The 27,568-nt window shown below is 43.1% G+C and overlaps 1 protein-coding gene across 2 annotated transcripts in view; it reads right to left on the bottom strand.

The window, feature by feature from the left end:
• The window catches only part of LOC126481680 (uncharacterized), a 188,408-nt gene that overhangs the window by 40,615 nt on the left and 120,225 nt on the right, over positions 1 to 27,568 (bottom strand). For both annotated transcript variants that reach the window (XM_050105613.1, XM_050105614.1), the window contains exons 8-11: positions 26,258 to 26,413; positions 19,302 to 19,523; positions 6,118 to 6,315; positions 1,769 to 1,905 (exon numbers count right to left, since the gene is read on the bottom strand). In XM_050105613.1, coding sequence (XP_049961570.1) covers positions 1,769 to 1,905; positions 6,118 to 6,315; positions 19,302 to 19,523; positions 26,258 to 26,413 — 713 coding nt within the window. The remainder of the gene's footprint in view (positions 1 to 1,768; positions 1,906 to 6,117; positions 6,316 to 19,301; positions 19,524 to 26,257; positions 26,414 to 27,568) is intronic.

Genomic DNA, 27,568 nt, shown 5'->3' with positions numbered 1-27,568 from the left:
GGGTTCTCTTCTACGTGGCGAAGGACGTCCTCTACAAAGCTTAGAATGCAGCGCATTCGTGGAGCACCACAGCAAACCCTCCTAGTTTCGAACATTAAAAGTGATCCTAAGTTCAAACTGATTTTACATCCAAGCGGTACACTTCTGGACATAGGTTCCTTTTATCAGAACTTCATCTATCAAGTCCACTCTACAACCCCCAGAAGCCTGTAATAGTTATTTTGAAACGCCCTATCTTGTGGTCAAACGTTCCGTGAATTCACAAAAAAAGATGAAGTTTCGGAAGTTTCAGCACGAACAGTTTCCTCTTCATTGCTATAGAACAGTGATAAGCGTGATAGACCTTTCTGATCATCACTGTTTGCAGTTCCCCTTTGTTAAATGTTGGGCGAAATATTTTTTATAGTTCTCTATAAAATACAAGATACGAAATAACTATTCCCTTAGCGTAAGACGTAAACCACCAGCTAGCTTCACAATGGGTGAGGCGGTGGTGGTTGGGGGCAGGGAGGCGCAACACGAATCAAATTCGCCCTTCAGTTTAACAATGTGAGTGTGGTAGAACTGCCAGGCTGATTGTTGTTTTGAAATTGTTTGAGCATCTTCGCGTCAGGAAGACAATACGCAGAAATAAATTTACGCTGACGGACTTGGCACAAGGTAACGTTCTCCTTAGACTAAGTTGGTATTGTTGAGTCCGGAAAGCCATCCAGCCACAGAAACAAATGACTGGTGCACGATAACGATCGTTCTAGTCTTCTTTCTATAGCTGATATAGGAAATAATAAGTTCATCGGAAAAAAGGCTAGAAGCGGTGTTACACAGTTGTATTGTGATGTCTAGAATGAATCTTTCGCTCTGAAGAGGAGTGTGAGCTGATATGAAACTGTGTGCGGGACTGGAAGTCGAACCCAGGACCACGGGCAGCTTCTAGAGCACGTGCCCGCAAAAGGCAAACGTTCCGGGTTCGAGTCTCGGTCCGGCACACAGTTTCAATCTGCCAGGAAGTTTCATATCAGCTCACACTACGCTGCAGAGCGAAAGACTCATTCTGAAACAATTCTCCAAGCTGTGGCTAAGCCATGTCTCCAGAATATCCTTTCTTGCAGGGGTGGTAGTGCTGCAGCAGAACTTCTGTCAAGTCTGGAAGGTAGCAGATCAGGCGCTGACGGAAGTAAAACTGTGAGGACGAGATGTGAGTCGTGCTCGTGGATCGAACCCAGAACCTCGGGTAGCTCCGTTGGTAGTGTACTTCCCTGCGAATGACAGGTCCTGGGTTCGAGTTCCAGTCCGGCACACATTTTTAATTTTCCAGGAAGTTCCATACCGTTTTTTATCTGGTGTTCTAACGTACATTATACGAGATACAATACAGGTATTATTACCGAGCGAGGTGGCGCAGTGGTTAGCACACTGGACTCGCATTCGGGAGGACGACGGTTCAATCCCGTCTCCAGCCATCCTGATTTAGGTTTTCCGTGATTTCCCTAAATCGTTTCAGGCAAATGCCGGAATGGTTCCTTTGAAAGGGCACGGCCGATTTCCTTCCCCATCCTTCCCTAACCCGAGCTTGCGCTCCGTCTCTAATGACCTCGTTGTCAACGGGACGTTAAACAACACTAACCTAACCTAACCTAATACAGGTATTATTATTTCTCTGATTGTTCTGACTCTTTTAGCACGAAAATATGTTAATGGAAGTTTGTATGAAGAAATTGCTCGTCGCCCCTATAAGCGAACAGAGGTCAGTTCGGTGAGGACCACTTACCGGGATGAGCGTGTGTGCGAACCGGAAGGCGGCTGCCGCGAAGCTGTTGGCGATGGTCGCGTCGACGGTTGCGTCGTACTTGTTGTAATAGCCAGCCGCCTGCGGGCGCAGACTCAGCCGGTCAGTAATCACGTCCCCTGCAACCAGACTCGAGCTGTGTATAACGCACCAGGCTCAGCACTAACGTGAAACTGTTCTCCCGACATCTGTTGATGAATTTAACAACACGGCGACTGACGAAGAGTCAGAATTAGCGATTTTATTCGTATTAACAAAAACGATATTCATGTAATTCACCCTGTTTCTTGTTGTTCCGTTTCCAAACATGTTTTGGTACTGTACACCAGCATCAGTGAGTTCCTCTTTAACATTTGTTATCCTATCACTCAGCTGCGTGTAATATTATATTGATAATTATCACTTAAGGTCAGATAATTACAACTGAATAAAAAAATTTCGTGTTTCACGTCTTTCGCTTTCATTATTTGAAAGGCTTCATCAGTGGTTCAAAATAAGTACGTACTTGTGTTTGTACTACAATATTTTGTTTTACATATTAGGACATTGTTAAGTGACGTTTGTTTACAATATGTGTAAATGATGTAGTGCGTAACGTTGCAGCCTCCATGAAGTATTTTTGTTCGAAGCAGTTGTCTATAGCAAGGCTGCAGAGGCATTAGACCGTAGTGAACTGTAGGGAGGCCTGTGAAAGATCGATGGTTGCTGCCTGACTGGCAGTTGACGCTGAACGTAAATAAATCCAACACATCGTGCATAAGCAGGCGGTAAGTTTGAGTTATCTCGAAAGGAATTACTCTTGAACAGTGTCCGACCCCGAAATATCTGGGAGTAACTCTGGACTGTACCCTTACATATGACAAACACTACCTGAACGAGAAGTAGAAAGTTTCTGCCGCAATGAACAGTTCTGGCACTTTCTGATTTTATGTGACGTAATAACAGTTCATAAATTTGTATGCATAGATTGCGTAGATGCCACTCTCGTTCTGATTTTACAACTGTTCTTCTTCTTAGAGACGTTAGAAATTTCATTTGCACAGCACTGGGAAAAGAAAACTTATTTACGTGTTTTGTTTCGCATGTTTTTGCCATCTGTTGAATGTTATTCCCAACTACCGAAAATGTATTTGTGATACCTATGATCTGTCCGTGTATTAGTTAGTATGGTTACGTTTGTGTATGAATCCGGTTCTTTATTTGCATTTTGTGTGTGTGTGTGAATTTCAGTTTCTTTTAGTAGTTTAGTATTTTTGTATGTGTGTACAGATGTCTTTTTATAAATTTCGTTTTTAGCTTATGATTTCTTTTATTAGGTTTATCACAGTGTGTGCATTGATCCGCGTCTGGTCGCTTATGACCGTTTTCTTCCCTACATTGACTTTCTGTATGTGGTAGTTTTCTTGCATTGTGATAAAGCATTTGTTGTGATTATTGATCCTGATGATTCTTATGTCTTGTTCTACATTGGTACGGTGATGGTCCTTGAAGTACTCTGCAACTTAACATTGTTTGTTTCATACTTCTAATACCTGATGTGTCTAAACAAAAAAAAGATTCGCACACACACACACACACACACACACACACACACACACACACACACACACACACCGACACACACATACACACATATAAAGGAAACGGTGTACATACACACGCCTAACAACACTAAAATAAATACCTGTTGATGCAGTGATTAGCGCGCACACACTTACACGCACACACAGACGAGCGCGCGCGCGTACTTACAGACACAGATATCACAAACAGACATTCCATAAGTTGGTCATAATATTCAACAATTCGGCACAACATCAAAACATAACATGGCGTAAATGAGTATTGATTTCCTAGCGCTATTCAAATTAAATTTTGAATTGCAGTACCGGTACGCAGAAAAAAGAGGTGTAAAAGCGGAACAAGAACACATGCTGAGCATGTATCAAATCTATAAGTACAAATTCTAACTACTATTCCGTCAGAGAAAATCCGAAGGTGCCAGAATTGTTTCTAACCTGAATCCACAATGTCTAACACGAAATAGTATAAAGACAACTATATTTTTTTTAAAGGCCGATGATGAAGCCTTTCAAAGCCTAAAAGCGAAACGCGTATAGGACGAAAAGTTTCCGTTATTCAGTTGTAATTAGACGGACCTAAAGTAATAGTCATCAAGGTTCTTTCTGTTATGAGGGACCCTGTCTCAGCAGAGGATAAACCGAATCAGTACAAGCCTACAGGCCTCAAGGGGTGAATGTCATACTGATAAGTCGTCCATACTGCCAATTTGTTTGAAAATTTGGCACGATTTTGTGGCCATTGAACCAAATCACCTACCGTATCAGCTCGTGATGTCTCCTTACGTTTTCTCGTCCCCTTCTGAGTTTTTTTTATCGGGCAGGGTACTACACTGTCAAAGAAGATATTTACTCTGTTTTTGCACCTCACTGTCCACATGTAACATATTTTTTCAAACGGCGATATGATCTGAAGATGCCCATATAAGCTGAAAACTGGTTAGCAATATAAGTTAATACAGGTGGAACACCCACAATTTTTTGAGTTTCATCTATAGTCTCTGTACTGTCTGCCATCGGGCTCCCCTAAATGGCAGGCAGCATCGCATAACAGTCACGCTATGAGGGAAACAAACCAACAGCCAAACAGGCGAAGACCTCCTTGCAGAGGTCTCCGCGACATATCCGGCCACGGATTCCTTCGCCGGGTTTCTATTGGCTCCAGCTCACTATATAGGCCCGGCCGGTCGAAGGCAGACCAGTCTGCGTCCGCTGCAGAGTCTCCGAGAAGATATCACCGAAGCCGCTGTACTGCACCGCCGATCGAAGTAGAAGCCGACCGAGAGGAACCACATCTCCGGCTAGATCGACCGACACCCCCGGGATAACAAGGCCGCCCAGCAGTGTTAGTGACGTCACAGTAAGCGGCCCATAGCCGACGCAGCAGTCCACGGACACCTCCGTACAGACGCGCCTGATGCTAACTATCTTCTGTCCGTCGTACAGAAAGGAGCGAACTATAATTCGAACCAACGACCAAATTATATATATTCTTGTAAACAGCATAAAGGTTCATAACGAAATACCGATTACATATAGGGGCAGGAATAGGTTCTAGAACTCCTCTGAAAAGTGTTTATCTTCAGTACCAGAATGAACATCAAATTGTCAGGTTTTCTAAATAGAAAAGCACTTTGTTAGTAACAGACAGCAATAATGAGACTTGCAGTTGGTGATTTCCATGTGGAAAAGGAAATAAGCTGTAGAGAGATTGAAAATGGTAGGTAAAGAGAGCCTCAGCCTTTTGCTCACATTCTTACATGTACTGCACTTGGTTGTTTTTCATTTCCTTACCTTTCATAACGTTTTTAATATTGTTTCAAGAAGTGTATCTTCAATAGCAGAGTGAACTTCAAATTGTCAGGCTTTTCTTAAAAGAAAGAGCAGTCCCTTAGTATCACAGTGCAAGACAGAATCTCGTGTTCAGTGATGTCTATGTTAAAAGGAGAATATTTGATATCTATCTTTTGTTTCCATTCCTTATTACTGGGGATACACTTGTAAAAATTCTTGAAAAGAGCTGTCACCATGAACATACGAGTAAATTCACAGTAGTCATGTGTTTTATGAGATAAAGCGAACTCTTGTTACCTTATTGTAAACGAAAGTTGTGAGGGTTTTGCTATGTCTGACAGTGTTTAAGATAATTTACTTTCAGTGTAATAGCTTGAAAATGTTAAGTCCTGCTGTCAGTTGGCATTTGTCACCACCTGTATGCGAGTTTTAAAGCTAAATAGTGTTCTGACAATTATCAAATAGTGGCAAAGTTCCTCAATCGATTAAACTTATTCCTGCCCGTATATGTAATCGGTATTTCGTTATGAACCTTTATGCTGTTTACAAGAATATATATAATTTGGTCTTTGGTTCGAATTATAGTTCGCTCCTTTCTGTACGACGGACAGAAGATCGTTAGAATCAGGCGCGTCTGTACGGAGGTGTCCGTGGACTGCTGCGTCGGCTATGGGCCGCTTACTGTGACGTCACTAACACTGCTGGGCGGCCTTGTTATCCCGGGGGTGTCGGATCGACGGACGTCTACATCTGTTGTACAGCCAGCTATTGTATTTTAGAAGAAGTAACGTTCAATATACTGTTGGAGAATACAACAGTTTCTTTATATGTGAAGAAAAATTTTGAAACCGCCTAATTTCATATTTCTGAAGGTAATCAAGTTTTTAATATTATTGCGTTTCATTATTTCCCGCGCCACGCCAGCCTGGCAGAGACGGTGAACGGAGGCCGGCGTACCGAGTATGAGCGGCAGCATCTCGTTGTAGGTGATGTGCTGCATCTGGGCGGCGATGATGCGGCGCGCCTCCTGGTAGAGGCGCTCGTCGCTCCACGTGGGGTTCAGCTCCTGCAGGCGCGCCGCCAGCGCGTTGTGGTGGCGCACCCACACCAGGTGCATCGTGGTCAGGTGCAGGTTCTCGTTCGACCGCGGGTCCCCTGTACACGGGAACAGACAACACAGTGGTACAGCTGGCCAGAAAAGAACGTGTGCTGCGAGAATAAGACGACAACAGTTTTACAGAACAAGGAAAGTCTCAGCTACAACATACGAGGGCAGTTCAATAAGTAATGCAACACATTTTTTTTCTCGGCCAATTTTGGTTGAAAAAACCGGAAATTTCTTGTGGAATATATTCAAACATTCCCGCTTCGTTTCGTATAGTTTCATTGACTTCCGACAGGTGGCAGCGCTGTACGGAGCAGTTAAAATGGCGTCTGTAACGGATGTGCGTTACAAACAACTGGCAGTGATCGAGTTTCTTTCGGCGGAAAACCAGGGCATCTCAGATATTCAAAGGCGCTTGCAGAATGTCTACGGTGATCTGGCAGTGGACAAAAGCACGGTGAGTCGTTGGGCAAAGCGTGCGTCATCATCGCCGCAAGGTCAAGCAAGACTGTCTGATCTCCCGCGTGCGGGCCGGCCGTGAACAGCTGTGACTCCTGCAATGGCGGAGCGTGCGAACACACTCGTTTGAGATGATCGACGGATCACCATCAAACAACTCAGTGCTCAACTTGACATCTCTGTTGGTAGTGCTGTCACAATTGTTCACCAGTTGGGATATTCAAAGGTTTGTTCCCGCTGGGTCCATCGTTGTCTAACCGAACACCATAAAGAGCAAAGGAGAACCATCTGTGCGGAATTGCTTGCTCGTCATGTGGCTGAGGGTAACAATTTCTTGTCAAAGATTGTTACAGGTGATGAAACATGGGTTCATCACTTCGAACCTGAAACAAAACGGCAATCAATGAAGTGGCGCCACACCCACTCCCCTACCAATAAAAAGTTTAAAGCCGTACCCTCAGCTGGTAAAGTCATGGTTACAGTCATCTGGGACGCTGAAGGGGTTATTCTGTTCGATGTCCTTCCCCATGGTCAAACGATCAACTCTGAAGTGTATTGTGCTACTCTTCAGAAATTGATGAAACGACTTCAGCGTGTTCGTAGGCACAGAAATCTGAACGAACTTCTCCTTCTTCATGACAACGCAAGACCTCACACAAGTCTTCGCACCCGAGAGGAGCTCACAAAACTTCAGTGGACTGTTCTTCCTCATGCACCCTACAGACCCGTTCTCGCACCGTCGGATTTCCATATGTTTGGCCCAATGAAGGACGCAATCCGTGGGAGGCACTACGCGGATGATGAAGAAGTTATTGATGCAGTACGACGTTGGCTCCGACATCGACCAGTGGAATGGTACCGTGCAGGCATACAGGCCTTCATTTCAAGGTGGCGTAAGGCCATAGCATTGAATGGAGATTACGTTGAAAAATAGTGTTGTGTAGCTAAAAGATTGGGGAATAACCTGGTGTATTTCAATGCTGAATAAAACAACCCCTGTTTCAGAAAAAAATGTGTTGCATTACTTATTGAACTGCCATCGTATTTAAAACACAACAGACTGTAACCCAGGAGTGTCCAGCCCGCGACCCGCGGGTCGCATGCGGTCTACAGCAAGTGACATTGCGGCCCAACAGGAGAGCGTCTGCATGACAGTCGGTATGGAAAATTCCTTTAGGTAAAGTTATGGTTGTTGTTGTTGTGGTCTTCAGCCCTGAGACTGGTTTGATGCAGCTCTCCATGCTACTCTATCCTGTACAAGCTTCTTCATCTCCCAGTACATACTGCAGCCTACATCCTTCTGAATCTGCTTAGTGTATTCATCTCTTGGTCTTCCTCCACGCTGCCCTCCAATACTAAATTGGTAATCCCTTGATGCCTCAGAACATGTCCTACCAACCGATCCCTTCTTCTAGTCAAGTTGTGCCACAAGCCCCTCTTCTCACCAATCCTATTCAATACCTCTTCATTAGTTATATGATCTACCCATCTAATCTTCAGCATTCTTCTGTAGCACCACATTTCGAAAGCTTCTATTCTCTTCTTGTCTAAACTATTTATCGTCCACGTTTCACTTCCATACATGGCTACACTCCATACAAATACTTTCAGAAACGACTTCCTGACACTTAAATCTATACTCGATGTTATCAAATTTCTCTTCTTCAGAAACGCTTTCCTTGCCATTGCCAGTCTACATTTTATATCCTCTCTGCTTCGACCATCATCAGTTATTTTGCTCCCCAAATAGCAAAACTCCTTTACTACTTTAAGCGTCTCATTTCCTAATCTAATACTCTCAGCATCACCCGATTTAATTCGACTACATTCCATTATCGTCGTTTTGCTTTTGTTGATGTTATATCCTCCTTTCAAGACACTGTCCATTCCGTTCGGCTGCTCTTCTAGGTCCTTTGTTGTCTCTGACAGAATTACAGTGTCATCGGCGAACCTCAAAGTTTTTATTTCTTCTCCATGGATTTTAATACCTACTCCGAATTTTTCTTTTGTTTCCTTTACTGCTTGCTCAATATACAGATTGCATAACATTGGGGAGAGGCTACAACCCTATCTCACTCGATGCTATTCTCTCACTGGCCGTCCCTCATTTTTTTCCTTTTTTTGTTTTTGCTCAGCGGTTGTTGTTAATATTAAATATATTATGTTGGCAAATAAAACTGGTATTTTTCCGCTGTCGCCCAGGTAATCTGAAAAAGTTAATCAACTTTCAAACTGAGGTTACACTGTGCAAAAAATGTAAAAAGATATATTTTTTCCACAACAACAAAAGGATAATCTGAATCTAGGCCCAACTGGGGATGCGCGATATTGACAAATCATCGATACCGATTCATTATCGACGTCTAAACATCGATGGTCGATAATACTTGACACCAGAAGATCTATGTTAAATCAAGAAATTATAGACTAGCGTAAAAAGTAACATACATGTATATCCAATATCATATTTATTAAATAATAAATACAAAAGTGATTATTTCATATCCCACAGCTCTTTGTCTGCAGACTATTACAATTACATTTTTGAGAGCCTTTTCAAGCCCCCGTGCAGTTTGTAACATACAGTATGTGTACGTGTCCTTGCCTAATGTTGTTTCTGCTGTTTCACCCCTACAAATGATTAATATGATCCTGCCGTTGACAGCCTACACCTAGGGATTTCCATAAAACGAAGTATCGTGTTGTAGTGTTACTTTACTTCAGTTTAGCACATCAAACCAGGCATTCCTATCGGGATACTACTAGAATGAATCATAATATGGGTCCCGTAAACTAGTTTTCCAAAAAACACGTGCAAATTTATATTAACATATCGGATTCTACCCTATCTGTAATTTCCATATTGACAACACATGTGTTCTAAAGAAAGTCGACCACCCTCACCCCCTTCCGCTCCCTGCTATTAGGCGGACACAAAGTTGACTGATACAGATTAGCGGTGAGAATCAGAAGACCTACACCCTGACTGGCACTTTCAGAAGAAGCTCAGTAGACAAGCAAATGGAACTGCAGACATTAACTGTTAATGTTTCCCTATCTGCCGAACCGAAGTGCACATATCGCCTAATGAAGTACAGACAGCAGTTCTATTACACCGATGATCTGCTCGTTGGGGCGTGAAATTAATGTACGTGGTGTACCTGTAATTTTCTGCCTACAAAATGTATGCGATATGCCGTCCACAAACTCTTAGGGCTCAAATCACCTTAGTAAAAGAAAGAAACGAATCAGTATTAATGTTTGTTCACTAGCCACATACAGAAATTCGACTCAAGTATTTTTCTGTAAAGAAAACTACACACAGAAGTGAATGGTCGTCACTTGAGTAAAAAGAATAACAACTGTGTCAGAGAAAAACTTCACACGCTGCCTGTGTCGAAAGCAACTGTTTGCAAAATTTAAGTCCCAGATTCTCCACTGTGGTTCTCGTCAGTGGAGTCTCTAGGTCGATCCCTGGAGGAAACTGTCTTCGATCGATCCAGACAAGGAAGTGTCCTTGTTCAATCCACTGAGTGATGTGCCCTATCCACAACATACCCCGCTCCCTCCTAGACACGATGCGTCTACGTTCTCGCTCACGCGACGAATCCCAGTGGCCGTCACAAAAACATTGCCTCCCACTACACGGGTCCTGTCAGACAATCACCTGAATCTCATACTCCTTTCAGAAAGTTTCCATTACCCCTCCTATATCCTTAGCACTCCGCCAATCAAAAACGCGTCTCTGCTTGTCGGTGGAAGCTTGTCCTGGCACTTTCCATGAGAAGATTTGTCAGGGGACAACTCTCGACCATCGTTTTCGCCCCTCCGCATCCCTTCACGCTGCAAGGACGTCTTTTCGTTTTTCGCTTTGTTCAGCCTCCAGGTATACTATTCGGAAATTCTTTTCCTCCCACCAGAGAGCAACCTTCCACCCACTCTGTCCACCCTACATGGGTTCTGCGGCCTCCAGCAATGCAAACCACTGCTTCCACTCTCTGCTCTCCCTCAGGGCTGTAAATGTCCGCCCCTGTAGTAGACGACAAGTCTCTTCCTAGCCCCTCTCTATCTGCTAGCAGGATTTCAGGAACGCATGGGCCACTTCGCCCTTTCCGTCAGTGCTTAGCTGTAATTAACTCCCAGACATGCAGTACTACATAAATTATTAGTACATGGTGGTAGTCAGTATCAGTCAATGGAATGACCAATAATCCGACAGTGCACTGTAAACTGTGATCGAAAATGAATAAAAAATTTAAAAGAATATTGCTTGTGTGGTGACAAAATCTTGCTGCCTTACAACGTTTCTCATTCAGTCTGTTGCATTGTTTACATTTACTACGTCCTGATTTTCAAAACACTTTCTCGGAAGCTGACGGTGAGGCTATACAGCTCAAATATCTAAATGTAGTTTTTTGTAGCTTTGAATAGGTAGTGCCAATGACATCATCTCGTACATCTAACCGAACTTGTTTACGGTCTAGAAGGCAGTCTTTCACATAATAACTGAACTGTGATGGTAGTTCAGTTTCTGCTCTAATCCACAAATGATAGTTTTCTTACCCTATTTTGTAATGTTAACCCCATATATGAAATTTAGTTTTTCTGTTTTCCTAATCTTTAAAATGACTGTAGGATCGGGTAACGTTGGTACAGCTAATATAGTAACATGTTCCGTTGGTAGTAAGAGTTTAATTTACGTTATGATGTTACTACTTCGATTAGCTCAAATGTGGTATCATGCCAGATATTTTGAGATTGAACATACTAGTTATTGGCATAACTCTACTGCATTTCTACGCAAATTCATGAGTAGCCACTTCTATATCTCGCACAACGCCACAACATCTGCCACATTTACAATATCCGCAGCTGTTGATGGGTCGTGTACTAGCATGGCAGTTAATGATATTATTAGTTTCTGCACGCAACAGCAAAAATCTTGCACTCATATAAAACTTTGAGTACCATCTAGTGAGTAATTCTAGAATTAGTCTGAAGTCCCATGATTTTCTTAGCTCATCATTTACTACTACACTTCGTTTGAACCGTTCTTAAATCTTTTTTACTGCAGTAACCAGCTCAGGTAGTTTGTCAGTCTCTACAATAGACTTTTTGCTACCGAACTGAACATGTGGGTACAGTGCGTCAATGTGTGACTTTTTGTTCCAAACGATATTTCTACTCCTTAAACAATATTTGTTCCTGCATCAGTCGCCACTGTCAGTATTTTACTGGCATTTATTTCCTATTCGCTGCAAGTCTGTAATAACCTGAGTGTAATGCTGTCAATAACAAATAGTTTACTTACTTTTCTTCAAGAACCAGTCTGGAAACCAAACTATTGAGATAAGCTAAAGCTGATACGCGCTGCTGTAGTATGAGTCACAATGTATACATCAGACAAGACGTCCGCAACAGAATTCAGGGTACGTTCAGTTAGAAGCGCTGTCGGAAAATTACAGTCTTCATAAAATACTAGTATAATATAAATGATTTAATTTAAGGGATCTACGTTTCAGTATCTTCAAGAGAGGTATTACGTCACTGCTACCGGAATATTATATAGGAATTAAAAAGAAAAATACGTCTCTTCGCAGAGAATAAAAAATTAACATCTTCAAGGAAGACATGGATGCGATATTAAGAGATTGTCAGAGAACACCTTCCAGTAACGAAAGACCTGCTACCGGCAAGTGATCCGCTACTCGTCCTTCGGACCAGACGTGTTCACACGCTTCTGTGCGGAAGGGGATATGTGAAGAAAACTGAACTGCTGGGAACGCCCTATGTAATACAAGTCACGTATCCCAAACCGGCGACTATGCGGCCGAAATTTTACAGTAGGATGACATGCGAGAGCGAAAATGCAAACATACAACTCTTACGTAGATTACATCTTTGAAGCCGCATTTAACTGGACTAATAGCCGTATAAAGGATATACACTCGAATTTTATCCCCCACGGGGAATAAACTACCTCCTCTGTTATTGTCTAACGTCTGTGTTTGAAAAGATATGTTTGGCATCTCTTCGTCTGTCAAGCAACAGAGCTTATGGTTCGTTGCAGTTCCAGTTTTGCTAGCGGAGATCCCATTCATTTTACCTACAATTCGTTCCAGTAATCTGTAATCATTCACTCTAAGCTCCAGAAGTACAACTGCCGTCGTGTGTTCACGTTTCTCATTCTACCTCTTTGTATAGAACCAACAAACAATCTTAAAAAATCTTGGATTCTGGTGTTAATTGTTCCGCCGTAATATCTACTACTCACTGCAGCCCATTGCATCAACTGCTGCAGCAGCTTCACACAAAAGATATTACGTATCATGAGAGTGTATGTAGACGTTCTCAATGTTATCAGGACTCTGGTAGCTAGTCAACTGTTAGAGTGCTTTACAGGTAACAAAATAGGTGAGAGGTAGGCGAGGCGCACAGTACCGCCGAGTACTGCAATTGTACCATGTGATGCACCAGGCAAAAGGGTCATTCTACCGCTTTTCTCTGTCTCGAGTGCCTTGGGATACGATGTGACCATTCAGTGATACTGTACCGTGCTATTTGCATCGATGACAGAGGAAAAGAAAAAAAATGAAAACAAATATTATACAACCGATCGAGAGCGACAGTATTCTGCGGATGCCTATCTCACGAGAGAAAGAGGGAGAGAGAGAGAGAGAGAGAGAGAGATAGACAGAGAGAGAGAGAGAGAGTCAGAAGGCATGACGCTCCCACTGAGTTATGTACACGGTACTCTCATTAAGTTTACATTACCTCCAAAACATGGTTATCTATAAACCGATTTTACAGTTTCGCTTCCTACTGACGATGTAAACTGTCCAGCATCGTTTGCAATCTGGGCTTCTAGCTGCCGGATTTCTGCTTCCAAATCGGCTTATGGCTCTATACAAATGCTTTACAACTTGTGAGGCGTGGTCGGATTATCATGTTGCAAAATTATATTATTCTGGTCGCGAAACGACTTTCGGTTTCTTAGGCCAACATCAGGTGACAATCGAATGTCGCAAACGCAGATAAAATGACTTGCGAATTACGCTGATGCTACTTACACAGAAGATACACAAGTGATGACATGTGGAGTGTTCACAACATTGTGAAACTTTACACACTGCTAAGAAAATCAGGAGGATGATCCTGTTGGAAACACTTGAAATCAGTCACAGATTGCTAGTTTACTATTAAATGACTAAATTACTTCCTTTTTGCCCTCTAGTAAATAAAGTTTTAGTTAGATTACATCTCTTCATTCAACCATACTTTTATCTGTTGTTAAATGTAACACTAACCACATAAAGAAGTTTATTTTTTATTTTTAGCTGAATGTAATTATTTCTATTGTGACACAAAATGTAATACAGTACTTCCCCTTTGTAAACACTCTATATGTGACAATTATTGTAGAAGGTAAAAATCGATTCGTGCCAAAATAAATATCATTCTGCAAAACATAAGGAAAAATTGCCTACTTAATATTATTATTTTTCATTTCCTTTGTTGAATTGACGAGAAGCATCTTTTGAAATGTAAAGATACAAGAATATTAATTGAATAAGCAAAATCAGACTGCTTAGTAAAATCCCAGTATCCTGCTTAGCAAGTTAATTTGTAAATTGCTATATCCAATATAGCTTTTAGTTAGAAAGACTCTCATAAACAATCAATGGATGATGTCAGAGTATCCAATAATTGTACGTTCATGATTTAGAATATGTCTTTACTCGTTAGGAAGTTTTCTGGTCGTTCCGAGGTTACCGTTTCACATCTTCTCCACAGCACGCGTGTTCTATGTTGATAAAAACAGTTTCTGACAGACTCATTGATATGAATGAGATTTTTAAATATCTTTTATTGTACAACGTTTTCTTTCTCCTCTTCTTCTCCTTCTTTTTCTTCTCCTTCTGTTTCTTCTTCTTTCATCATGGTTTAGGTCACACGCCTGTTCCGCCCACTAAGTATCTAGCCACATTTTTCTGGGTCTTCCTACGGATCCTGTACCTATAGGTCTGAAATTTAAGGCTTATTTTGGAATTCTCGTATCTGGAATTTTTAGTGGATGTTCTAGCCATCTCTGTCGATTAAATTTGTTGAAGGAAGGGGACAAAATAATGAGAAAGGTGTATACACAGTGGGTTCCATGGGATCTGACACAAGCCAGAAGGAAGGCGGAGTTGAAGTGTCGGTGAGTATTTGAAATGAAGAATGAAGATCCAGATGTTTTGCAGACACTAGTGACTGGTGGTGAATCATGGTGTAACTACCATTAAGGGGTCCCATCGATAGTGTGTAGGGAAGGGGGTCGGGGCTAGACCAGGGGGTTGTACTGTGACATTTTTGGATATACAAATCCGTGCCATCCACTAACACTGCGCTCAAACGTCAAATAGATATACTTCAACAACTTTCTACCACTGGTCTTGTCAATTCATTATGAACACCTGCTATCCTTTGTTTCAATGGCTGCAGTGTTAGTGAATTAGCAATCAATCATAATACACTGGTACATCGAATTCTGGTAGATCTCGTATATTGAATTATCGTCAAACAACACCCCTACCGTGCGTAATGCGGTGTAACATTCACTGCTCGTATCACAAGAATCTAGTGAACAAATCGTCTAGGCCGGTTATAGCAGATCAGTATTGACCACTATTGGTGGGTAGTGTTGTTCCTTGTCTTACACACTTCACTACTTTTATCTACGTGAGTAAACGAATTTCAGTAACGGCGGATAAAACTCTACAAGATGCCTTTTGATGTGAGATTCATTCTATTCGAAGATCGTGTCAATTGATGCAGCTGTATTATCACATTGCTGCACTTACGTCCAAGTCGTGCCAACTTCAAATGTAGTGCGAATTTGTACTATCACTGTCGGAGCGACAGGCTAACCCTGTACGGACTGTTTTTCTATTAGAAGATCGCAGGACCTTGCAGTGCGATCGCACCTCCAGTCGAATTATTACAGTAACCATGGTTTCTTTGACTTTAGCTGTGGTGTCACCGCCAGACATCACACTTGCTAGGTGGTAGTCTTTAAATCGGCCGCGGTCCGTTAGTGTACGTCGGACCCGCGTGTCGCCACTATCAGTGATTGCAGACCGAGCGCCGCCACACGGCAGGTCTAGAGAGACTTCCTAGCACTAGCCCCAGTTGTACAGCCGACTTTGCTGGAGATGGTTCACTGACAAAATACGCTCTCATTTGCCGAGACGATAGTTTAGCATAGCCTTCAGCTACGTTATTTGCTACGACCTAGCAAGGCGCCATATTCAGTTAGTATTGATATTGTGAATCATGTACCGTCAAGACCGACGTTCATCATTAATGGATTAAAGTTAAGTATTCCACCAGCTACGTCCGTTTTTCTAAATTCCAATTTCCTTGCCCTGTTCCAGACCTCACGCCAGCCTGCGTGAGCTAAAACGCGTGCCTTTCGGCCTCCTCTAGTAACACGGTGTTGGCTCTCCTGCCAACCACAACATAAGCTATAGTTCTGCTTAAAGTTCTTGATTTTATTTAGACGCTTATGGCGCTCTGACATATACTCAATTCGTCTAAACACCTGGAAAAACAGTACTCATTTAGAGCATATATCCCAAGCTCCGGTTTTATCTCTTCGTTTAGTAGTCTACCTAATCTTGTCCAACCCTTCATTATTCTTAGAAATTTCATTTTTTCCCCTTGATTCCTCCTAGAGGACTATAGTGAGGATTCTTGCGAGTCACTTTTCAGCCTGAGAGCTATGCAGGTGGATGCCTTAAGCTCCTGGCTGGGTCACCAAAGCCAGACAGGTCGAAGGGATGGGACTAGAGGAAGGGCAATCCACAACAAGGCCCCTGAAGGCTTCATATTAGACCCAATGATGAGGATATTCAGCCCAGTTGCCATTCGTTTGATTATTGCCACGAAATGATTTGGAATAATATCATCACATTTTTAGCGCTAAAAACAAGGAAACCATATAAAACAGTCCACCTAATACCGACAGACATACAAAGAACACAGACATCTTGTGTTATAACCTTCCTTTAAAAAAATTTATGCTACTGAGGTTTACCACAACTTAAAAACCAGCTGCGTGTATTCACAGTTCCCGAGGTACTGTTGCAAACTGAAAGCTGCTGCCATCACCTACCAACGATGACATTTATTTAAAGCCTAATGCTCAGTACTAACGATACTACTTTCTGTCATAAAATCTTTGAGAAACGCCTGTCTAGTCCTAACCTATTCTAATATAAAACTACCTCTACGCTGCAACCTAAACGTAAATAGCATATGAAAATCCTATGTCACTAGGTAAAATATATTGATGGTTGCTTCTTAAGGAGGATATCGCTAAAGTGTGCCCAGAAATTCCCTTCAGACACTTCCATCCTCTCATTTAAGACACCGAAGCACATTTTTTAAGGTAGGTTATAACTCAGGAAGTCTGTTGGTTGGTTGGTTGTTTCGGGGAAGGAGACCAGACGGCGAAGTCATCGGTCTCATCGGATTAGGGAAGGACGGGGAAGGAATTCGGCCGTGCCCTTTGAAAGGAACCATCCCGACATTTGCCTGGAGCGATTTAGGGAAATCACGGAAAACCTAAATCAGGATGGCCGGACGCGGGATTGAACCGTCGTCCTCCCGAATGCGAGTCCAGTGTCTAACCACTGCGCCACCTCGCTCGGTCAGGAAGTTTGTATTCCTTATATGTCTGTCGGTATAAAGTGGATTGTTTTATTTGGTTTCCTTGTTTTTAGCACCCGAAAATGGGATAATGCTGTCCCGAAGCAAGTCGTGGCGATAATCACATGATTGACAACTGGGCTGAATATCCTCGATATTGCTTGAATAACAGTTGTATTACGGCTTCACGTCAGTTAATCATATTAGACGGCCTTTAGGAAGGCTCAGACATGAGGCAGGAAAGGCACCTAGATATGGCGAAGTTAGTCTTCCTAGGGAATAATAACACAGAGGAAAAATTAAACAGCTGCTGCCTTATAGTTAGATTGGCTTACCAAAGGCTAGAGGAAGTAAACCGTCATCAAAAGTTGCTGTCAAGTCATGAGGTCAAAAGGTGGCAGCCTCACCACAAGTCTAGCCGGACCACGGTGTGGTTTCCTACGCCGGTAACCTTAGTTTACTCATAATCTTCAAAGAACACAGCCAGACACAATGAAGCAGAAATTTTCTGACGTACGTACGGAAGTCGTACATTCTGATCATTAAAAACTAGCAGACTGTCACGGCTTCGCGTGGTTAACACTAAGTATCTGTGGCTAGATAAATTGTATGGCGTAGCAGCAACAAATCATATATACAAACCTTCGTCGTGAAGAAAAATTCGCGCACTCGGACTTCAGAGCACAATTCTTCATATGCTAGCAATACGAAAATGTCTCTCACAAAATTTCGTCCTGCGCATATTTCCGACGGTAAATGGACTTTGTAGATCGACAATCTGGTAACATTGTACTCATATGTACTGTAACAACCTGCGTCATCTTATACCTATGGTTCTGTGCAGTTGATGCAGCGGCTAGCGTTTTCAGCTAGCACGCAGGAGGTCAAGGGTTCGATCATGAGTCGAGGCATGTTTGGTTTCACTTCCTAAATGTAGTCTGGTGTCTTAATCGTCGCATAGCAATTACAGTGTGTCCTCTACAAAACAGTTTCATTTGCATACGATGAACATAGAAATGGAACTACGATAATTTTCACTGGTCAGCCTTATGTAGGTCGTGGACGCGAATTGTTTCACACCACTGCGTCTACTAGTTTCTAAACCTGTTTTCTGTGTATCCTAGTCCAATAGTCCCATCGATTAGCCCCAACTATTATCCTTGTCACGTTCAGGTCCATTACACTTCGTTATAGCCTTACGTCACCAGTCGGGCTAGCAATGTGCTCTGCAAATAATTTCCAAAGATGTACTACGAAAATGTCAGGTACATGTGGCTTAAGAAAAGGTTTATACCATAGTACTATACGGCGGAATGAAACAGGCAAATAAAAACAAATACGCCTAGACCCAGAATCGAATTCTCGACCTCCTGCATGCTAACCAAAAATGCTATCCACTGCACCATCTACAAAGCACTCGTGCTGTCCGCTGACAGAGGTAGTTACCGTACATGTGAGTACAGTGTTCCCAGATCGCCAGTCCTTAACGTCCATTTACTGCAGGAAATATGCGCAGGACGAAATTTTGTGAGAGACATTTTTGTATTGCTAGTATGCAATGAAGTCCGAGGGAGCGAATTTTTCTTCACCCTGTACATTAGTGAAACCTGTGTGTACATCCCTACAGCAGTTCCTGAAATTACAGACTGAAAAATGCGGTCGAGAGCTTTAATTCATAATATGCGTAGATATTAAGAGAGCACTGAAGACCTCATTTCATTGTGCTGAATAAATTGCAACAGCTGACACTCCGACGCTGGCTAGCAAAATCGATTCAGAAGTAACACGTAACCCCATCAACAGCGCAAAACGGCTATCGTAATTCGGTTGCCTTCTTGCGGAAGCTGCGTGGACTGTAAGCGCCGTGCCTGAGAACGAGACTCACCGGCTGCGAAGCAGTACTGGCCCTTGGCATTGGCCACCTCCCTGTTGCAGCCGTCGTTGGGGTCCGTGGAGATGGGCAGCAGCTCGCGGCCGTCAGGGCTGAAGGAGACCCTCATCTGGCCCCCGACGAACGAGCGCAGGCTGTTGGCCAGATCCGCCTGGTTGCCGTACACCACGGAGCCGTCCAGGTAGGCGCTCACCTGCGTCATCTGCTCTCGCGGACCTGTGGGAACAAGTGGCGGATGGAAGTCACGACTTGGAACAAAAGCGTTCCACGACCTGGAGGTTGTCGTGGATAAGGAACGAGCAGTCGAGGATCCCAGCAGAGGCATCCTCAGGAGTAACTGGGAACACAGTATGTGATATTATTTGTAGTTTCATAAAACATACATTTCGACAGGTTCATCGTGTATTTACTCTGTAATTATCGAACTTGAAAAACCATAAAGCACCAGGATCAGAATGCATAACTGCAGAATTAGTTAAAAATGGAGGACAGAAGTTGGTGGAAGTAGTTCACAAAGTGATAACTAAAGTATGGAACTCAGAGATGATACCTGAAGAGTGGCAGGAGTCGATTGTGATCCCAATTTTTAAGAAGGGCGACAAAATGGATTGTAGTAATTATAGAGGGATGTCGCTATTACCAGTATGTTCCAAAATTTTCTCGAATATTCTGCTAAGCAGGCTTACACCATATGCAGATGAAATTGCGGGGGATTACCAAGCTGGCTTTCGGAGGAACAGATCAACTATAGACCAAATATTCACCCTGCGTCAAATTTTGGGAAAGAAATGGGAATACAATAAACCAGTTCATAATCTTTTCATAGATTTTACAAAAGCATATGATTCAGTATTGCAATCAAAATTGTACAGAATTCTTTTGGAACTTGGAATACCAAAGAAGTATGTTAGACTTATAGAAGCGAGTTTGAAAAACACAAAAGGTAGAGTACGCGTGGGGAAATTGGAGTCAGAAGAATTTGTAATAAAGAACGGGGAGATGCCCTGTCTCCGCTACTTTTTAATTTAGTCCTAGAATATATTGTACGAATGGGAGCAGATAATTCAGAAGGTGTGGAGTTAAATGGAAATATTAAGATATTAGGGTATGCAGATGATCTAAACATCATTAGCGATAGGAAAGAATCTGTAACAGCAAATGCGAATGCGTTAATCAAGGCTAGTGAAGATGTAGATCTAAGGATAAGTGAAGACAAAACTAAATACCTGGTTACTACTAGAATGCCAACAGCAGTAGATCAGGAAATGTTAAGAGTTGGAGACATGCAGTTTGAAAAAAAATGAACACATTTAAGTATCTAGGCGTGGACATCACTTCGAGAAATGAGAGTGAATCCGAACTGAAGGAGAGATTACGGGCGGCAAATGCGTGTTACTTCTCACTTAATAGATTACTTTCATCACGGATATTGTTTAGGAATTTAAAGATTAGAATATACAAAACTATTATTCTACCAGTTATGATGTATGGGTGTGAGACCTGGTCTCTCACTGTGCAAAATGAAAAGCCGTTTCGAGTATTTGAAAACAAAATTTTTCGGAGCAAAAAGGGTTGACATTAGCGGAGAGTGGCGAAAACTGCATAACGAAAAGGTTCACGAACTCTGTTCAAGCCCTGACATAATCGGTATTATTACATCACGTAGGCTGCGATGGGCGGGTCACGTAGCTCGAATGGATGAGGGCAGGGCAGCGCGCAGAGTACTCGTAGGGCACTTAGGGGGAAAACGTCCTGTGGGGAGACCGAGGCGTAGATGGGAGGACAATGTGAAGGCTGATTTGAGGAGCCTAGGTATTGAAGGTGAAGGGAAGGAAGTAGCCCAAGACAGGGACAGATGGCGAAAATACGTTGGTGCGGTAATGGACTATCGAGTGTCCGGTATGACCAGTGTGTGTGTGTGTGTGTGTGTGTGTAAAACTATGTCTTTTAAGAATAGTATACAAGGGCTGCAGCCATTCTCAAAAGTCCAACCTTCTAATATTTATAAAAATATGCAGCTATAAGCCCGCATCTCGTGGTCGTGCGGTAGCGTTCTCGCTTCCCACGCCCGGGTTCCCGGGTTCGATTCCCGGCGGGGTCAGGGATTTTCTCTGCCTCGTGATGGCTGGGTGTTTGTGTGATGTCCTTAGGTTAGTTGGGTTTAAGTAGTTCTAAGTTCTAGGGGACTGATGGCCATAGATGTTAAGTCCCATAGTGCTCAGAGTCATTTGAACCATTTCTTTTTTGCAGCTATAACCTGACATTATGAGTAAGACCACATATTTAATACATTTGTATTTTTCTTTTAAAGGAATTTCTCGGATAACTATAAGGGTCACTTAAATGAAAACAAGACAGAGAAGGCAAAAAAAAAATTGTTGTTCCGTGATATAGATTTGGATGCTGGACTGTGACTAACTAATAACTAGTAGAAAAAGGATACCAACAACCGTAATTGTTCCAAAACTTTTTTATTATTTAAGCAACCAGTTTCACCACTTCATTAGCGTCATCTTCAGGCTCCTATTCCAAAAACGAACCGAGACATTCAAACTTTGGCGCACATAGAACAGGTACCACATACTGGACAGGTCTCCGTGGACTTCCATTTATACGACATGCACACTCCAAAAGCACGACAAAAGCTGTCATTTGGTGTGTACACGTCGAACAAATAGAAGTCCATGGTATCCAGTTCAACATATAGTACCTGCTCTACGTGCGCCAAAGTTTGGATGTGTCCAACCGCTTTTCGCATTGGGGCGGTTCTGAAGAAACGTCGAAACCGGTTGCTTAAATAATAACAATTTGTAGGAAGAATTACGGCTGTTGGTATCCTTTTTTTTAAAGTAATTGGCGTAACGTTTAATACATTTATCCCACTGCGAGACAAGACGATCATTGCCCTCAAGGGAAAATGTTTGCGGTTGCCTACGAAACCGAGATTGCACCCACGCGTGCATCTCTTCGTCCGAGACAAATCGGCGGCGACGAATGTCTTTCTTCAGGCCTCCAAAAACATGGAAATCGCATGTGACTGCACAAAGGTTGTGTAAGGGCTTCCTAGCTACTTCTGTAGCACAGTCGAAACAACAAATACACCAGCTTTGGGAAAGTCATGATGACCTTTTTCTTTGACTGCAAGGATCTGCTGCTCGTTGGCATTCTGGAACACAACTCCGCAATTAAAGTACAGCAGTTGGGGGACTTTTGCAAAAACTGAAGCGTGCCATCAAGTATAAACGCCCAGGAATGCTGGCGGACGTCATGATTCTGTTGCAAGATAACTCCCGTCCTTATGTTGTCAAGGTTGTTTCGACTACGCTACAGAAATTTCGCTGGGACGCCCTTAAACACCCTTCATTAAGTTCCGATCTTTCCCCAGCCCATTCCCATATTTAGGAGCCCTGAAATGAGACATTCTTGGTGTGATGTAGAGGTTTATGCCTGGATAGTGGCTGTGACGTAGAGTTGTATGCCTGGGTACGATCATGTTTCGTAAGCGAAAATTTTTTCCGTGAAGGCATTGGCCGGCTTGTCTCGCAGTGCGGTAAATGCATTAACTGTTATGGCGATTACTTTTGAAACATTAAACAGTTAGCTTACTTCTTCCCCATCCGTCTCGCTCCATTTGCTTTCCCTTTATAATATTACCTATCCTCCCTGCTCACAAGGGATGTGTGTGACGTCGAATACTCAGAACTTCACGAAAACATTGCTCATCCTGAACATAGTGGTATGAGCAACTCGCATGCAAAGCTACTCGTCTTTTCGCGTGATAAGGGAGGAACTTTGGTCTAAGGAACAAGGTCTAAGGGAGGAACTACGGTAATGTGAAGAAACAAAAAATCTATAGAACGTGGTCTTAAACACACATATTTCAGTGTCGTGACAACTAAATATTGTCAACCTCTTGATGTTTACTTCTTTAGGCAATATAAGCTCTGCATGAGGAGGATCCTTGATTTTCTTACGACAACAACATAAAAAAGTAGAAGCAAAGTTACACTAGCGTTTATCATCTTCAGACTTCACTTTGTGTTGTCCGATCAACTTCCTGCTCGGGAATGGAAAAGCCTTTGCAAAAGGCAGATTAGGCCACTGACATATCGATATGATCCTTCGAAAATATAATTAGTGTGACGTTTCCTGCTGGTCCGGTTGAATGCGGGAGTGATGTTAAATGTGAAAAAGAGGCTTTAGTCAGATGTGCATATCGTTCTGTTCTATTTAGCTTTGCCCACTTCATTGAAATCCCGTACCTCCACTTTGAATACTAAATAACCGTGCAGCACGATCAGGTCTGTAGAAAAAGTTTGTGGTTCAGATAGCACAAGTATTTGAAGTAGAGGAAAACAGAGTAGTAAGTGACGACATTAAAATGTTTTCACTTCCTATTGTATCGATATTTTGTTACCACAATTCCTGTTTTAGACCTTGAATAGCTGATCATTCAAAAGTCTCTCTTGGTAAGAACCGCAATTTCGCATGCCACTGACTCATACCATCCTGTTTGGTGTAAGTGATTTGTATTCTAACTACATTTTCTAGAATTTCTGAACGTTCGAAGCCACACAATTCACTTGTGAGAATGAATGGGATAGTATACACAGGGTGTTCGGGATTTCCCGTTACAAACTTCTAGGACTTGTGGAGGGGAGTTAGTACATAATATTTTGAGCACGAACTTATGTACGGAAACGTGATCCAACGACGTTACAGAGCATAGAAGCTATAGGCGCCGGCACCTGTAAATGAATGTGTATTCAGGGTGATGCCGTGATGATCTTAAAAACTTTCTAGGTCGCGGAAAAGGATAAATGTATCAATTTCAGGTAAACATCCCTGTATCGGGAACGAACAAATCGAAAGTTATAAGCGAAAACCGTTGTGATACTTCTGACAGTGAAATACGTGGACAGGTACTGTTGTTGCTAAGATCGTAGGGTGGCAATTTTCAGAGGTATGGACTAAAACAAGGAAAATCGTCCAGTAAGCATGGGCTCTAAAATGTATATCTGAGGAAATATGACCACTTGCTCATCTTCGCTACTGGGAAACATATCTCTTCCATTGAAGAACTATTGATAGTTCTCATAAAGTGCGACGACCAAAGACCCACTTTTTCGGCGCGGATACACACCAAGCTCGGTTTCTTGCGGGAATCGGAGATGGCAAGTGAGGGGTTCATGGATAGGTGACGTTACTGTAGTAGTGTGCAACAAGCTGGAATCTGGGAGAGAAGGGAAGCGTGTTCAGACAGTTAAGGCGGTTAAGGAGACTGCTCCCGTTAAGCAGAACATCTGGGTTTGAGTCCAAGACCGATACAAATTTTCACCTGTTAAAATTGATTCATTTCGATGCCCAAGCGCGGCTAATGTCATTGGAAACCTGTAAATAATTCCATTCAATTGTCCCAAAAGCTTCCGTCCGCAGCTCGTGGTCGTGCGGTAGCGTTCTCGCTTCCCGCGCCCGGGTTCCCGGGTTCGGTTCCCGGCGAGGTCAGGGATTTTCTCTGCCTCGTGATGACAGGGTGTTGTGTGATGTCCTTTGGTTAGTTAGGTTTAAGTTCTAAGTTCTAGGGGACTGATGACCATAGCTGTTAAGTTCCATAGTGCTCAGAGCCATTTGAACCATTTGAACCTTCCGCTGGGGGAGCCATTGATGAAATGGAGATAGGCAATGCAGTTTCTTTTTGAATCCTCTAGCGACATGTTATAGTGCTGTGGTTTAGAGGATTTAAATTGCACTTGGACTGCAGACATGTACTCACAAATAAATAAAAACTTAATTGCCAATTTTTTTTTCTCCAGGTGGTAATCAAAACTTTATGACTGGTTATCGTAAATGTAGAAGTTACGGACTGGGGTTACATTGCTCGTGTTGCAACCTTCTAACTGTTGAATAAGAAAAGTGCTGGTAGGCAGAAATACATTGATGGGCATAGAAACAGTTATATTATGGTTGATGAAATTTGGTTGTTTGTGGTCTTGGCACTTGTGGCCTCTTGGTAACATGTTCTAAACAAGGGGCTTGGCTGCTAGTGGGATTAGAAGGGAGGTGATGTGAGAAGTGGAATCAATACTGGGAACAGTCAAAAGATGGGATACAAGTGGTAAGATTGCAGTTATCCAGCGACAGGTTTTACTGAAGACTTTATTGGTATTGGAAATGGAAATGTCGTGTGGCTAGGGCCTCCCGTCGGGTAGACCGTTCGCCTGGTGCAGGTCTTTCGATTTGACGCCACTTCGGCGACCTGCGCGTCGATGGGGATGAAATGATGATGGTTAGGACAACACAACACCCAGTCCCTGAGCGGAGAAAATCTCCGACCCAGCCGGGAATCGAACCCGGGCCCTTAGGATGAAGACTTCATTTTGGAATGTATGAGCTAGAATGCGTTATAGTTGAATGGGAAGTCTCAGGAATGATTTCATGGTTTGGGAGGGGAAGATGGTGAAAAGTATCCTCGGAGATGACATACTGTGTGTGTGTGTGTGTGTGTGTGTGTGTGTGTGTGTGTGTGTGGAGAGATGTAAGGAAGGTGGGATGTGGTGATGGAGGCAAGCAGTCAAGATTGAGGGGACATAGGAATGCGCAGGTATTCCAATCACGGAGATGTAATGAACTGACACAGGGTATGGTTGAGGGGTGATACATTGAGGGAAAAAGAAAGCAGTCCAGAGAATTCTACATGCATATTAAGATAGGAAAACCAAATTGCATCAGCTACCCCTTTTGCGGATGATGCAAGTCTGATCGCCTACCTTCAGGTGCGTGTAAAATTCTCTGAACCATTTTTGTGTTGGCCATCTTGTACTAAATCTTATAGTACATGCCTATCGCTTCCTGACAGTCGAAAATGCAGGTAAAGCTGCTGTTGAGTTACCGTATCAACTTTTTAGAAACAGCGCACGTCGAGTGGGAGAAGAAGCGAGGCGCGTACTTACCGAAGGAGCAGGTGGGCGCCGGCGCGGACCGGACGAACTCCATGCAGGTGACGTTGAACTGGTCGAACTGCGGGTCCCCGGCCGCCAGGGGCACCGGGAAGCACTCTGGGCTGAGCTCACCCGGGTGGCAGCAAGACAGCGCCGAACCGTTGGCGCCTGCAAACACAACACATGCCAGCTGTCAGCCGTTATTTTACATTAATGACTATTTTACACTGCTGTATTGGACCTGTAAGCTAGACTCAAAGGGCAAATGTATAGTAATTGTTGAATGAGATTGTCACTCTGCAGCGGAGTGTGCGCTGATATGTAACTTCCTGGCAGATTAAAACTGTGTGCCGGACCGAGACTCGAACTCGGGACCTTTGCCTTTCGCGGCAAGTGCTCTACACTGAGCTACCCAAGCACGACTTACGCCCCGTCCTCACAGCTTTACATCTGCCAGTACCTCGTCTCCTACCTTCCAAACTTTACAGAAGCTCTCTTGGGAACCTTGCAGAGCTAGCACTCCTGAAAGAAAGGATACTGCAGAGACATGGCTTAGCTACAACCTGGGGGATGTTTATAGAATGAGATTGTCACTCTGCAGCGGAGTGTGCGCTGATATGAAACTTCCTGGCAGATTAAAACTGTGTGCCGGACCGAGACTCGAACTCGGGACCTTTGCCTTTCGCGGGCAAGTGCTCTACCGACTGAGCTACCCAAGCACGACTCACGCCCCGTCCTCACTGCTTTACTTCTGCCAGTATCTCGTCTCCTACCTTCCAGACTTGCCCGCGAAAGGCAAAGGTCCCGACTTCGAGTCACGGTGCGGCACACAGTTTTAATCTCCCAGGAAGTTTCATACAGTAATTGTTGTTGTAATAATCCACCCAAAAAGTGGTTCGATGAAGGAGGATCGTATAGACATACCTTCCTTTGAGCGTTGTACAGACTTCTGTATGTAGGACACAGGCATAGGTATCCCTGGCGTAGAGAAGCAATTGAAAGAGTTGAAAACAAGTAAGTCGTCATGTCCGAGTGGAATTCCAGTTCGGCATTGGCCTCTTATTTACCTCGCATTTATCGCAAATCTCTCACCCAGCCCACAACCTCAAATGACTGGAAAAAAGCGCTGATGATTTCTGTATGTAAGAAGGGCGAAAGAACGGACGCGCAAAGTTGCAGGCTAATATCCATAAAATTGATTTGCTGCAGAGTCCTTGAACATATTCTAGGTTGGAATATAATAAATTTACACGAGAAAGAAGAAATTCTGTGCACAAATGCGAGCAGATTTAAAAAGTATCGCCAGTGTGAAACTCCGATTGC

The sequence above is a fragment of the Schistocerca serialis genome, chromosome 5 (assembly GCF_023864345.2).
Source record: "Schistocerca serialis cubense isolate TAMUIC-IGC-003099 chromosome 5, iqSchSeri2.2, whole genome shotgun sequence".
NCBI classification, from domain to species: Eukaryota; Metazoa; Arthropoda; class Insecta; order Orthoptera; family Acrididae; genus Schistocerca; species Schistocerca serialis.
The sequence above is the reverse complement of the archived record's forward strand: the minus strand, read 5'-3'. Positions and strand labels throughout refer to the sequence as shown.